We start from the raw sequence: 14,607 nt of genomic DNA on the forward strand, positions 1-14,607 counted from the left end.
ATCTCTTCCAATGTAATGAAACTTCCCATGAAGAAAAATATAAAGTTAACATGGAATCTTAAATTTACAAGAATAAATTATTTTAAAATTTTTATAGAGAATTAAAATATCTTCATACCTATTTCATTATGTTAAGGAAGTTATTCAGATTCGGAAGTTTAAGGTAGGGTTTAAAATGAATAAAATTAAGTCGCAAACTTTTTGAACTGATTTAAAATTTTTTGATTCATTATTGAAATTATTAAATGCGAATTTAATCATGAATTACTTTTCATAATTTTACTATGAAATTTTAAATAATTCAAATTCAAATTTAAACCATTTCAAATGACAATTCAATCCTCCTCAAATCAAAATTCAAACAACTCAGGCTACGTTTGATTACAAGAATGATTACATTACAGTGTTTGATGTACATTATTTTCAGTAAGGAATCTAATTTTTATTATTATAAAATACCAATAATACCCTCTTAATTTTTAAAATAAAATAAAAATAAATGTAATAATAAAGATTATTTTTATTATCTTTAAAATAAATTATTTTATTAATAATTAATAATTATTAATTTTTATTATTAATAAAATTAATAATTTTTATTAATAAAATTAATAATTATTTAATAATTTTATTAATTATAAAAAATAAAATATTTATTAATTACTAATTAAAATTAATTAATATTTTTTAATAATTAATAATTTATTATTAACTATTAATTTTTACAATTAATTATTAATAATTAATTAATTATTTTTATTTTTAAAATAATTAATTAGTTTAAATAATAATTAATTAAAATTATAAAATAAAATTTTTTAAAATATTTAATAAATATTTTATTAATTAATAATAATAATAAATAATTTATATTTAAATTATTAATAATTATTATTAATAATTTTATTATTTTAATTATTTTATTAATTATAATTATTAATACTTATTTTAATAATTAATAATTATTATTTTATTATTAATAATAATTATTAATAATTTTATTATTTTATTAATTATAATTATTAATACTAATTATTATTTTATTAATACTTTTATTAATTATTTTAATTAATTTTATTAATTATTAATTATTAATTATTAATTAAAATTATAAAATAAAAATTATTAAAATAATTAATAAATATTTTATTAATTAATAAATTTTATTTAAATTATTAATAATAATAATTATTAATTTTATTATTTTAATTATTTTATTAATTATAATTATTAATACTTATTTTCATAATTAATAATTATTATTTTATTAATACTTTTATTAATTATTTTAATTAAGTTTATTAATAATTAATTATTAATTATAATTAATAAATTATTGATGTTATAAAATTATTAATTTTATTAATAAAGTGGAAGGGTATATTTGGTACGATAAAAATAGAATCTGTAATGTAATCGGATTACATACTATTTTCTTTGTAATCCAGATTACATATCTTGGCTCCTCTTTTGTAATCCAATTACATTACATTACATCTCTAAAATGTTACCAAACACAGTAAATCATCTTGTAATGTAATCCTGATTACATTACAAGCCTGATTACCCCTTACCAAACATGCCCTCAGAGTTGAACTCAAATTTTATTTCAAATCATAAACATTTACATTTTAAATTTTCAATTTTAAATATCACATATATTTTTCAAATTTAAATTTCAACAATAGTATTTGTATACTATTTTGTGTTTGCACCTTTAGTTTGAAACATTAAAAGGAGAGTCCCAACTTTCACATTTTTTAAAAATTTAAATAGAACCCACATCCTCTAAATATTTTCTGACTCAATTATAATTTCATTAATTTTTTATATAATAAGTAACTCTTTAAATCAATTAATTTTAAAAATAATATTTTATAAAAATTTCTCATCTTAATTTTAAAAATAATATTTTATAAAAATTTCTCATCGATTCATCCTAAAAGTGATATCTTATAAAAATTTTTGTAAATCATCAAAAAACTCAAAAAACAAAAATAAAATATCACTCCATAACTAAAGTTCCAAAGTTTCTTACTACTAAAAGAAATTAATCCATACGTCGTAGTTGAGATTTGATTGCAAAAGCGTCTTGCCTTGGGGCAACCATGGCCTCATCATGACAACAAAGGAAATACATCAACCTCATCACATAGCCAAATGCTACCTTAGCCTCTTTAAGCTCCATGTTACCAACTAAAAGCCAGATCACAGGGCGACAAAGCCCTAACCGTTGCAGGCTGCTAATGTACCGCCAATCTAATGCCTGATAACTCAAGGGCAAGACCAAGGAACGAATTAATTACAAGTCGCCTGATAGCTTCAGAATTCTGCCGTATCAGCATGAAACACAACCTTGTCAGTGGAAACAACACACTGCTCTTGAGATGGCAAAGAGACCAGAAAATAAGACCAAGGTTATTGTTGCATGTCATCAAGTTAATTATTGGAATATGTTCATAAGCAAATCATTGTTGGAATATGTTTTTACTATTTAGTTCGTTATTGATTTTTTTTATCTGTTGAATCAAAGTGCAGATTTTAATCCCACGCCAACAACCACATAATGCTACACTCGCACCTTTTTCTGATGACAATATTTATAAGTCTTTATGAAGCAAGTCTCTTTATTCTCTAATAAAATCCAAATTCAAACACCTAAACAAATCCGATGGAAATTTGATGTTTTCATCTTCTGCAGCACTGGGTCCTTAGTGTTCAAAACAGTATCGGATTAAGAATTTGATCGTTCTTAATCGAGACGTAGAAGAAGATACAACCTAAATTAAAAATGTAGATGTGTATGTAGGTCACCAACGTCCAAATGCAGCGGAGGATAGCTTGCATTGGCTAGGAAGGGAACACTAGTTTATGCTTCATAACTTAGCTGCAATCATAGAACAAAACCACCGAATCTACGTCCAATGCGATGTAGCAACAGCGAAGTTTCAATTAGATTTGAAAACCAACAGCGCGCGGCAGAAAATTTAAACGCAAAAGCATCAAAATCGCTCAATCATACGAGAAGAAAGAGGGACCAGAGGAGATCTAACCGATATTTCAACTTTTTGTGTGATGTGCGAGGTAGATCAGATAAGGAAGCAGATCTGGAGGTGGACGGAGCTCGAATCGAGTTGCGAGTCCGCCCGCCCTCGCCCCGGTCCTTCTCCGAAGGCAAACTTGGAAAGCATCTCACCGAACAGTAAGACGATGCCTCCATAGGTCCTTCGATTGCGAAAAGGATCCAAAAATGATAAAATAAAGGGAAAAACAGGAAGATGGTCAGAGAAATGACCCAGTGGAGATCGATTCACTTCGCCGGAGTCGGAGAAGGATCAACCGATCTGGAGCTCTGCCATCGGGAAGGGAGATCGGAGGAGAACGACGGCCGCGGGTGCGCAGCGCAACTCCCGGTGACTCGAGAGCTAGGTCATCCCTCGCTGTGTATTTATAGTGTTCCGGAACCTGGACCGGGTCCTTAATGGTTAACATGAACCGGAAGTTAGTGGGCAGTCCGGTCTGGTCGGATTTGGAAAGGAGTGAATGCATTTGGGGGAAAATCAAATCAGCATTTTTCATTAGTCATCAAAATAACATCTCTTTTTTTTTAGTTATCCTTTTTTATTCTATCAATTTAAATGTATGCAAATTGAATATTGATTATGTAAATACAGTCAACATTATTATAAACTATAACTACTATAATTTATAATTATTATAACATATTCAAATCAATCATAAGTACTAAAATATTATCGCAAATACCATTTGCAACTATCAACTTATCTAAATCAAACATACAAATTGACTAGGAATGACAGTGAATTTGATTTAGATTAGATTTTATACTCTCGGTCTCTATCCATATTTATTATATTCATTTTCATCTTCATTCCTATCAAATATTCAACTTTCAATTATATTTTCATATCCATCAGATGATCGAATATTCATCCTCGTACACAACCCAATCAGTATTAATTTTTAAAAATCAACATCATTATGATATTGACACAATTAGTGTTGATTTCAATATTAGCATCCTTATAGTATTGAATTTCAATATCAATGTCAATTGTGGTGTTGGATTTCAATAACAACAACTAGTATTGATATTTGAAAATCAAAGTATTAATGTTTTAAAATCAATACCATAGTGAAATTAGATCTCTCCATATCCTCTTTTATTCGAGTTAGATATTAAATTCTTTGTTGAATTTAGAGGAAATTGTTATATTTAAGATTGAGCTAATCATATAAATTTCACCTAATCAACGGATTTAGTTGTATATGAATGAAAAATGAAAGGTGAAAAAGTAAATAATAATAATAATAATTTATAAATAATTTTATTTTTTAAGAAAGTCATTTTATATTTACAATATTTTTTCTATTTGCCAAAACACTGAAAAAAATAAAAACAAAATATTCTTAAAATTTTGTGAAATAAGCTAATTAATTCTTAGAAAACATATAATATTTCCCCCATTTTAAAACTAATTTTATTTAAAATATCATTTACTTTAATGTAAGTATCATATCAATATTTTTATCATTTATTAATTATCACCTAATTAATGATATTTATTTGCCGAAGAAATACTGTGTACATGCTGGGTCGGTGGTTTTTAATATTAATAAATGTATGAATCATTTATTGGATTAACGAAATTTTTTTTATCAAACATCAAAACAAATTTAAAATTAAATAGCTTATTAATTTAATATTTTAAATCAACTGTCTATTAAAAAAATTATCTATTAATTTATTAAAATTAAAACTCGATTGAGAATGCCCCCGACCACTTCACCATCAGTTCTTTCCACCGTTGCAAAATTGTCTGAATTCGGTACTTTAGTAGTCTCTCAATAATTCGGCTTCCTATTAGCTAATCACTCCACATCAATCAATGGACATTGCACCATCCATGTCGTTATCTCTTCTACAAAAGGTAGAATCTGTCATCTTAGTGGTCTCACACGGTCGGCCCCACGACCATCTGTGAGGAGGTAAATCGAAAAATTGCAGTTGGTCACGATAGTATTGCCTAGCTTCGCTAGGATTCGAACCTTTGCCATCTTCTACAAGTCTGCTGCGTCGTAACCAACTCAGCTATGCCCCAAGGGCATCCATGTCGTTACCATTTAGACCTTCGGGCAATAGTAAAATCTGTTATATATATAATTAGGACGGTTCTATTAATTTAGGTGTGGTTGGATGATATCGAAGTAAAAGTATTGTCGAAGTGACTTATCCCAGTTAGTAAATACGGAGATGTGTTGTTTAAGATTTCGAATTTGAGTTCTCTTAGCAACAAATAAAATCTCCCTTGAGAGGTCTGTTAACTGAGGTGTTGTCTCGATAGTGGGACCTCTTATCAATATAGTGGAACCGTGCATCCTCTTAAGAGATTTTTTGATTATGGGGTCGTTTTGACGATGGTGTCGATCACTATAAAAAATTTACTCGGACAATTTTATATTGCCTCTGGGACATAAATGAGTTGATTACGACGGAGCATAGTTGCAAAAAAAGACAAGGACTTGAATCTCAACGAGCTACAACAAATAATAGTGGAGCTAACCGTATGAAACTGCTGGGATTATAAATTTTATTTTTTTAAAAGAAAATAAGTATTATAAAAACTTTCAATCACATTCCAATTCGAAATCAATTCAATTCAATTTGATTTAATAAAATTTTTAAAATATAAAATAATAATATTTTAATTTATTATATTTCATAAATTTAAATATTTAAATTTAAAGATTTAACTTGAATTTGAAATTTTCTTTCCAAATTAATTCTGGATCCAATTTGATTTGATTCAAATTTTAAAATTTTCAATTCTAACTTTATATTTTTTGAATCGGTTGGAATCGAATTCATTTTTGACACTCTTATTTTTTGTCAAGACCATTCTTTATAAAACGACATGCAAGTGTACAAGTTATATGCCCTATTTACTTGTAAGAACGGATTAAATAAAAGAGGGAATAAAAGTCAAGACATTTTCTCTTATAAAAGTAAAAGATGACCTAAGTATATTTAGTTCTTTGAATTAATTAATTAGATCAATTTTAAATTTAATTCCAGATCAATTTGTAATTGTTACAAAGAGACTATCATGTTCATGTAAATGGATGAGCGATTCATGATTTAATGTTCTATAACAAAAATAATAATAATATCAAATAATATATTCGAGGATAGTTATATCAAAGATGAATGGGATGGAGTGCTCATGAGAGCTGCTCGTGTAATATTAATAAAAAACACTTTTTGATTTTTACTTATTTTTTCATCATTAATTTTGTTTCCTCTATCTACAAATTATTAGGGTAAACAAAGCATTAGTTGTGCTTTCAATATATAATTGTTTATTGTCTCTATTGTTTAGCTAATAATCATCTATAATCAATCCCTTTTACTCTAATGGTCACTAATTCTTATTAGGTTTTTTTTTTTGCAAAAAGGAAAAAAATAGAAATAAAAAGTACTTAAAAAAAAAACACATCCTACACATATATTATGATTTGCGACACAATAGATCCTATAAAATAAAATAAAAAAAAACTTCCACCCGAACAACCCTTTTATTGTGCAATGAATTCTCACTTTTGCTCTCGGACTATGATTTAATAGTAGATGCCTCCGGAACATATCTGAGTTGGTTATGACGCAGCAGAATTGTAGAAGAGGGTAAGGGTTCGAATCCTGGCGAAACCAGATAATACCCTCTTGCGTCGTGACCAACTGCAGTTTTTCGATTTACCTCCTCACAGATGGTCATGGGGTCGATCGTATGGGGCCGCTAAGATGATGGATTCCACTTTTTTTACAGAATAGTAGAGTACTTTCATAATTTATCAGGTATATATGGGTCTATTCCTAATTACGATGCATTACGAATTAGTTTCCTCCCATAAGAAGAGAACTTTAGAAAACGACCTTGGAAAATGGGACAATATGTATCAGTTTTCTCCTATAAAAGGGAACTCGGGAAAGATAGATGGGAAGCGACATATCGTTCGCTTCTAAATTTAGACTATGATAGATAGAAAACTTTTATGGAGTCAGATCGAGCATCTTCAGAATTAATCAGTTTAAAGAGCTAGATATTTAAATTATCAAAAAAAAATATCACTTTTGCCTCTCAAGCAGGACCGTCTCAAGGTTTTATGAGGCCCTAGGCTACTTTTTTTTAGACCTTTAATATATTTTTTAAATATAAATTTTTTCCTCATCTTTTTTCATTCGGATTTGGGACCGATAACAACGGGTTTAAATTTTTTTGTTGAGATGCAAAATTATTAATTAAATTTTTATATTCAAATTTTATTAATAATTTTTTTTAATTGATAAAATTACTAGATTATTTAATCTTTTTCAAGACATTATTGAACGTAAATAAGACTTTATTAATTTTAATTTTAAATTTTTTTTTTCTGAAGCTACACTAATAAGTATAATTAATAATATTTTATAAGTTATTTATGCATTAGGAAAATAATTTAATTTTTTAATACCTCAATTGTGATTTATAATTCTGGATTTATTATTTTTTAAAAAACTTTTAATTCTAAAAATAAACCTAAATCATCGATAATGTTAAAAAAAATTTAAGATTTAAATATTTTATTTTTAAAAAATTATTATTAAGTAATTTTAAGTTTTTTATATCATATAAAATGAGATCTACAGTATTGATCTGTTAGTTTTTGAGAGAATGAAGATATAAAATAAGATAAAAGAAAAGGAAATTGACATATAAATAGAATTTTATATTTTTATAATAATATAATAATTATAATTAATATAAAATTAATTAGTTTTACTGTTATTTTCAAAATGATGCATCAATTTAGCCATGCTTAATTCTTATGCATGCAGCAAATTCTCATGCATGTAGGCGTGCAGGCGTGAGCAATGCATCAAATGCACGAAGCGGTATCAAATTTTCATGTGTAGCCATGCAAACGTGATGTGGTCCTACAGAAATCGAAGCACTATGATCTCACGAAACGAACACATTGTTTGATTGATGTAAAAAAAATTTTATTAAATTTTTTTTTAAAATAATAATGGGCCCCACTAAAATTGGGGCCCTAGGCATAGGCCTTAGTGACCTATGCCTTGAGCCGGCCCTGCTCTCAAGGTGTTTTAATGGTTTACCCAAGTCTCAGATATTGATTGCTAGATATGGAGCTATTTTTGAATTTATCTTCGGTGTCCGGTAAAAAACAAACTAGATATCTAGATTATATAAAAAAATAAATAATCATTTTTAACTTTTGAGAATATGATGTGATGGTAAGAGATGGGACAGATTCCTTAGAACACAAGAATTCAAATCTCACTATGACATATCACATTTGAAGAGTTTGAAAATTTTATAATGTTAAGTCGTTTGCTAATACCAATCCACATTAATTTTTATGAGGTTGGATCAATCACCTTTCAGATTAATTAAAACATAAGAATTAGATATTGAATTAAAAAAATATCACTTTTTAATTTTACTAATATTAATTATGAGAAAATTTTATATTAATTATATATATTGCTAATATTCATCGGAAGCTTAATGAGTCACATGCATATGTTTTAATACTTCGGATATTTATTGAACAATTAAGTTTTGATCATGACAATTGATAAATTAAGTGGACTTAATTGAAGTGTATTATTAGGAGGTTAGTTTATTTTTATTAAATTGGAGGATTGAATTGTAATTTAATAATGCATGGGAACTCGCCAAATTCCCCAGACAAACAAACTGTTGGGCGCACGTTAAATATCAGTCGGCGACAGAGTTGGAAGCCCCATCCATCGGCCCTCTCCCCTCGCCGCTTGTCTCGGTGTCTCCCAGTCCCAGTCCCAGCTCCAATCAATCCGCGGAGGATTAAAGAAATCTGGTTCGGTGGAGCAAGCGCCGGATCTGCTTTTGCTGCGCTCCTTCTGGTGGAGAAGTGGACAACGCGCTCTCCGACAAGGCCCTTCTTTCCGGAGGAGGCGGAGGTAAAAGTAAGTAGTAGGTTTTCTTCTTCGTTTTGTCATTTTCTCTCTTCTTTGCTCGCCAATGGATGAAAGATTCGTCGGTGAGGTCGGAAACAAATGAAAGGTGTTTGTCTTAGAGAGCCATTCGTGGGTTTTGCTGGATCTGTGTCACCGGAGACTGGATCGATCAAGGATCTTGGTAGAGCGGATTTTGTGGTGGTTTGAGACGGATAAAAGCAGCATTAATTTTTTTTTTTCCTTTTTGTTTTCCGCTTAGAAAATGGTGCGCCTGCTGTTGGCTATCCTGCTAGCGCTGTTTCAAGGTGGCGTCCTTGCGGCGGCGGAAGGGGAAGAAACGTGCTCAGGGATCGTGCCGATGAGGAAGCGGGATGAGGTGCTATTGATTACGGACTTCGGAGGGGTTGGAGACGGGCGTACTCTTAACACAGAGGCCTTCATGAGCGCAGTTGCTTGGATTGAGCGAAGAAATGCACCGGGGGGAGCCCTTCTCTACATCCCTGCCGGTGTTTGGCTTACCGGAGCTTTCAACCTCACCAGCTACATGACGCTATACCTTGCCAAGGGTGCCGTCATCAAGGCGACACAGGTTATAATCTTATCTGTTCTTTGAGTAACTCCAGTTATTTTTTAAGGGAACAAAAATTTCATAGTATACGTAACAGTTTGGTGTGTTGAAAGGACAATTTTTGATTCCAGAATAGCAATCATGTTCTTTATTTTTCACTTTTGTTAATCCTAATTTAGTGAAGTTCTAGCTCACATTAATCAAGCAAGCGGGAGACCAAAGAAGCCCTAGTCAGTGATGATAAAGGATAAATTTCATTTAAATATAGATGAAGGTATAATAATGTAGGAGGATCCATAGCCAGCTTCATTTAGTGAACAAAGACTTGGTTCTTGTTGTAGTGCAAGTTTTGGCTGTTGACTTGGTAATAATCAGATGTTGTTTAGATCTGATCTTCATTTTTTGCAGGATACATCGAGTTGGCCACTGATTGATCCTTTACCATCGTATGGAAGAGGACGAGAGCTACCAGGTGGGAGATACATGAGCTTCATTCATGGCAATCAACTTCAGGATGTGATAATAACAGGTGTGGTCTTGCAGTAATGCGTTTGATATTTATTACCACGGTGATATGTATTTACAGAAGAAGCTTAGCTCAACCTACCACCCCAACTATATGAAAACATGTCTTCTCACTTCTTTAACTCTTAAAGCGAGCGAGTTTTTGCCTACATAATTTCCTATAGAGAACCTTGTTGGCTTTGCTTACAGCTCAACAAGCTGCCTAGGTAGGCTCAACAAAATTTTAGCTAAGTCTTGTGTGTTCTTCTTTAGGGAAAAAAAAAACAAATCTTATTTGTGTTAATGACAAAATTGAAGACCATCACAGCTATTTGGCAAATTCAAGTAATGCAATTCTGGTTCATAAATCACAACTTTGTATAACTGAGTATTTTAGTACTTGTCTAAGGAAGGCCATTTGGGGATACGAAGTCTCATACTTTTGTTATCTTTTTCTCACCATCCATTTATACGGTATTCCTAAGATGATGTTTTTTTGAATTATTGCCATGCCTTCATATCCAAAGTATTTTGGTGATTGATTGTCACCTAATTCTAATTTCTACAGGTGAGAACGGGACAATTGATGGCCAAGGTGATTTGTGGTGGAATATGTGGAGACAGAGGACCTTGCGTTTTACTCGACCAAACCTCGTGGAGCTCATGCATTCTACAGATATTATCATCTCTAATGTGGTTTTCCTGAACTCACCCTTTTGGAACATTCACCCTGTTTACTGCAGGTGAGTTGAGTATTTCAATACATCTTTTTTTGTTATGTAATGCCATTGAGTACTACTTTGACACTGCTTCTATGCTATATTTTACTGCTGGTTCAACTCTTGGTTTTAAATCGGAAATTGTTAGAGTTGAGGCCACCCTAACATCACTTGTCAGTCCCAACAGAATTGAAAAAAATCTTTGGTAGACTCATCCCATTAAGGTAGATGCTCTAATTTGTCACCTTGAGTCACCCATCTGGTCAACATTGACGTGCCTAGAGTATGAAAATTTGCCCATCGTGAAGCCAGGCTATCAGAGGGTCATTGATTTTGTAAGGTGTGAGCCATGTGGAGTCCATGATAACCTGTACTATGGAGGATCAGTTTCACATCTGATGATAGTATTTTTTGCTTCAAGCATAGATCTCATTTTTTGTCCTTAGACAATGAAAACATTTCTTGAAGCTTCAAATGCTGACAGCCCGTGCATGTGTTTGATGCCTGTCATAGCCAACAAATAGTTTCTAGGTGAAAACCCCCTTGTTTTCTAGAGAGATTATGTTAGAAAATTTTTGTTGGAAAAGTGAGCAAAAAATCACCCATACTGCAATCTGTCAATTGCCCAGCCATTGGGCAAGCTGATCCAACAAAGTTGCAGTTCTCATTATGAATGAACTACTTTGGTGAGCAGATCCTACAAATGTGGTTCTTGTTTGTTTGTTTGTTATGTAAGGGTTAGGTTGGTAATTTAATGCTCTGTTTACTTGGGAGGACGAGGAAAACTTTAGAAAGGTTTTACACATTTACTCTTTATGAAATAATAGACGGATGGATTTACGAATCCATTCGTGGATGAATTTTTAGACATTTTTTTATCCATCCAAATCGGGCGGAAGCGAAATCCTTCTTCTTTCACAATCACTCGTGTGAGCCACTAGCACCATGCCACCTCCTCCTTGTCGCTGTCGGCATTGCCTAATGTTGAGGAGAATGTGAAAGAAATCCTCTCTAAGACCCCCCGTCCGTCAAGGCCTCAACCATGGCCTGCCAAGGCGCCAACTCAGCTTTGACTGTCGGACACAAGGAAGCCCGAATCCTCGATAAGCCCCTCTCCGTCCCTGGCATTGTGCCCCATCCCATCGATGACGCCTCATACCGAGGATGCTATCTGAGGCCTGTAGCAATGTGAGACACCAAGAGCGAAATCCTCTTGGTCATCGCCTCAGCCACCCCAGCCGAGAAGAGGCGTCGCGCGCTTGCGCCAGAGAGCGAGAGGAGGACTTGGAGGGAGGAGCGCTTGCCAACCAAGTACTAAAGGAAACACTCCCTTTTTGGAGAGCTCGGCTCTAGGCATGATCGGCGCGTTTCCATCGGATGCGTCAACGAGAGGTCCTCTCCATCCTCGGCGGCGAGGAGGCTTGATCCCACTGTCGTGTGGAGAACCAAGTCAACGAGAGGTCCTCTCCATCCTCGGCAATGAGAGCAGTGCTGAAAGAAGGGAAGAAGAAAGAAAAGAGGAGGAAGAAAAGGGGAAGGAAGATTGTGCCGTTGATTTGAACAAAGGTGGGATTTTTAGGGAGGGGGATATGGGGAACGTGATGTCGTCGGTGGTGGTGCGGTTTGCGTTCTTCCCGCCGGAGCCGGCGACTTATGAGGTGTTTTGGAAGGGGGTGGAGGGGAGGGCAAGACCAGTTCCTTGTCTTCCCCTGCTTGTTGATCTCCTTATTTTGTCTCGGCGAAGGCTAATAAGGGTCCAAAGCAGAGTTCCGAGTTACAAATCCATTTGAGGAATTCTTTTCTCTCTCCTGACGGATTATTATCTTTTCCCTTCTCTTCCCGCAGCTGCAGGGATCTTTTTCCACAGTTGATTCCTTTCCCTCACTCGCCCGTCTGTCCAAGTAAACTGAGCATAAGAGTATTGATAGCCTAGAAACTTGCTGCGATAGTGACAACTGCTCTGTAACTCATAACCCTAGAGGACTAGCAATGGTAGTGGCAGTTGCTCCCCAAAGTTTGTAAGATTATCATTAAGAAAACTATCAGGAGTTGTTAACCAAAATTATACATAATTGCCTCCTCGAGCGGGCCAATCCAACAAGCATCTGGTTCTCAAGTGCTTGTGCTGTAAGAGTTAAAATTGGTAATTCGAGAGCATCGATGGACCTAAGGACTGACAATGGTAGTGGCAGTTGCTCCGCTAAGGTCATAAGTTTATCATTAAGAGAACTAATATGCTTCTATTTTTTAACCAAGTTTCAAATGATTGCCCCCTCGGCCACCTGCTACAACAAAACATGTGATCCTCATTCATGTTTACCGCAAGAGCTAGGGTCGGTAACTTAAGAGCATTGGAGGGAGTAGGGCATTTGGCAATGGTAGCACTATCAGGAACTGTGACAAAGAGATACTTGCGAAATGCAGAGTTTGAGGTTCAGTGACCTTGAACTTGAAGATACCAGATGTTTTGGAATTACAATTGATGTTAATTAGCAACCTTTCATCGATAGTTTCCTGCAATAGGTAAGCATTCTCTTTATACAAGGGCCATGGTTCGTATCGAATTCATTTTTAGAATCTTAAAGGTGGCTCCTCCATTACATTGTGTTTTTCTTTTTGTCTTTGCAGCAATGTCGTCGTGCGAAATGTGACTATTTTAGCACCCCATGATTCTCCTAACACCGATGGAGTCGATCCAGGTAATTATGTCGGTTTATTTTAGGTGTATCGGTGATCAAATTCTTAAACCTAAGACTACACTATATCTTGCAGACTCGAGCTTAAATGTCTGTATCGAGGACTGCTACATTTCAACAGGGGATGATTTGGTTGCCATAAAAAGCGGTTGGGACGAGTATGGCATGGTTTATGCTCGCCGGAGCTCCGGAATTACCGTTCGTCGAATAACAGGATCTGGCCCATTCGCTGGCTTTGCTATTGGCAGTGAAACTTCCGGTGGAATCGCGAATGTCTTGGCCGAGAATTTAAACATATTCAACACTGGCATTGGGATCCATATCAAGACTAATTCTGGGAGGGGAGGCTTCATAAGGAACATAACCGTCTCCGATGTGAATCTGAGCAATGTTCGAAAGGGATTGAGGATTGCTGGAAATGTGGGAGGCCACCCGGATGACCACTACAATCCTAATGCTCTTCCGGTTGTCGACGGATTGACGATAAAGAATGTGTGGGGTGTAGGAATCCAGCAGCCGGGCTCGATTCAGGGTATCAAGGACTCGCCGTTCAGGCAGATCTGCCTCTCGAATGTGAAGCTAGATGTTGCCGCGACGAGGGTAGTTCCATGGGTATGTGCCGATGTGAGCGGTGGCGCGCTTGACGTGCAGCCGGCGGCTTGCTCTGAGCTGACCAGCACAAATAGCATGAACTTCTGTACTACTGCTCTTTGACATTCATTGGTTTCTTGATGCTCCTGAGCTTTTGGTATGTCAATGTGGCTGTGCAATTCCAAGGATGAGTTGTGCTGAAAGATGAAGCTGACAGTTGTGAAACCAAATGAAATGGAATTTGAAATGGTAAATTGAGTATTTCAAGCTGAGTTTAACTGTTTGTAACACTTAAACTCTGAAGTTGAATTAGACTTCTAAATAAATGAATCGAATGAACGTTTTAAATAAGTTTGATGTTCGATTTAATAAAAATTTATTTATATATTTTTAATATAATTAATTAAATGAATAAGTTTAAATAATTTATTAAATAAATAAATAAATTTATATATATATATATATATATATATGTTTAATTTATTAATATTTGTGAATAATAATTAAGGA

At 33.5% G+C, this 14,607-nt stretch overlaps 1 protein-coding gene across 2 annotated transcripts; it reads left to right on the plus strand.

Moving 5' to 3' along the window:
- Positions 1 to 8,823: 8,823 nt before the first annotated feature.
- Positions 8,824 to 14,427, plus strand: LOC141823454 (putative polygalacturonase). 2 transcript variants are annotated; one of them, XM_074710740.1, is made up of 6 exons: positions 8,824 to 9,022; positions 9,279 to 9,608; positions 9,996 to 10,116; positions 10,660 to 10,834; positions 13,439 to 13,509; positions 13,583 to 14,427. In XM_074710740.1, the coding sequence occupies exons 2-6, from the start codon at positions 9,282 to 9,284 to the stop codon at positions 14,218 to 14,220; spliced, it is 1,332 nt and encodes a 443-aa protein (XP_074566841.1). In that variant the 5' UTR covers positions 8,824 to 9,022; positions 9,279 to 9,281; the 3' UTR covers positions 14,221 to 14,427. The 2 variants fall into 2 exon arrangements, with proteins under 2 accessions (XP_074566841.1, XP_074566840.1); XM_074710739.1 differs by having other exon boundaries at positions 8,825 to 9,028.
- Positions 14,428 to 14,607: the final 180 nt, after the last annotated feature.

Source organism: Curcuma longa, chromosome 3 (genome assembly GCF_044706935.1).
Source record: "Curcuma longa cultivar G26 ecotype Majalengka, Jawa Barat chromosome 3, ITB_CL_G26_1.1, whole genome shotgun sequence".
NCBI classification, from domain to species: domain Eukaryota; kingdom Viridiplantae; phylum Streptophyta; class Magnoliopsida; order Zingiberales; family Zingiberaceae; genus Curcuma; species Curcuma longa.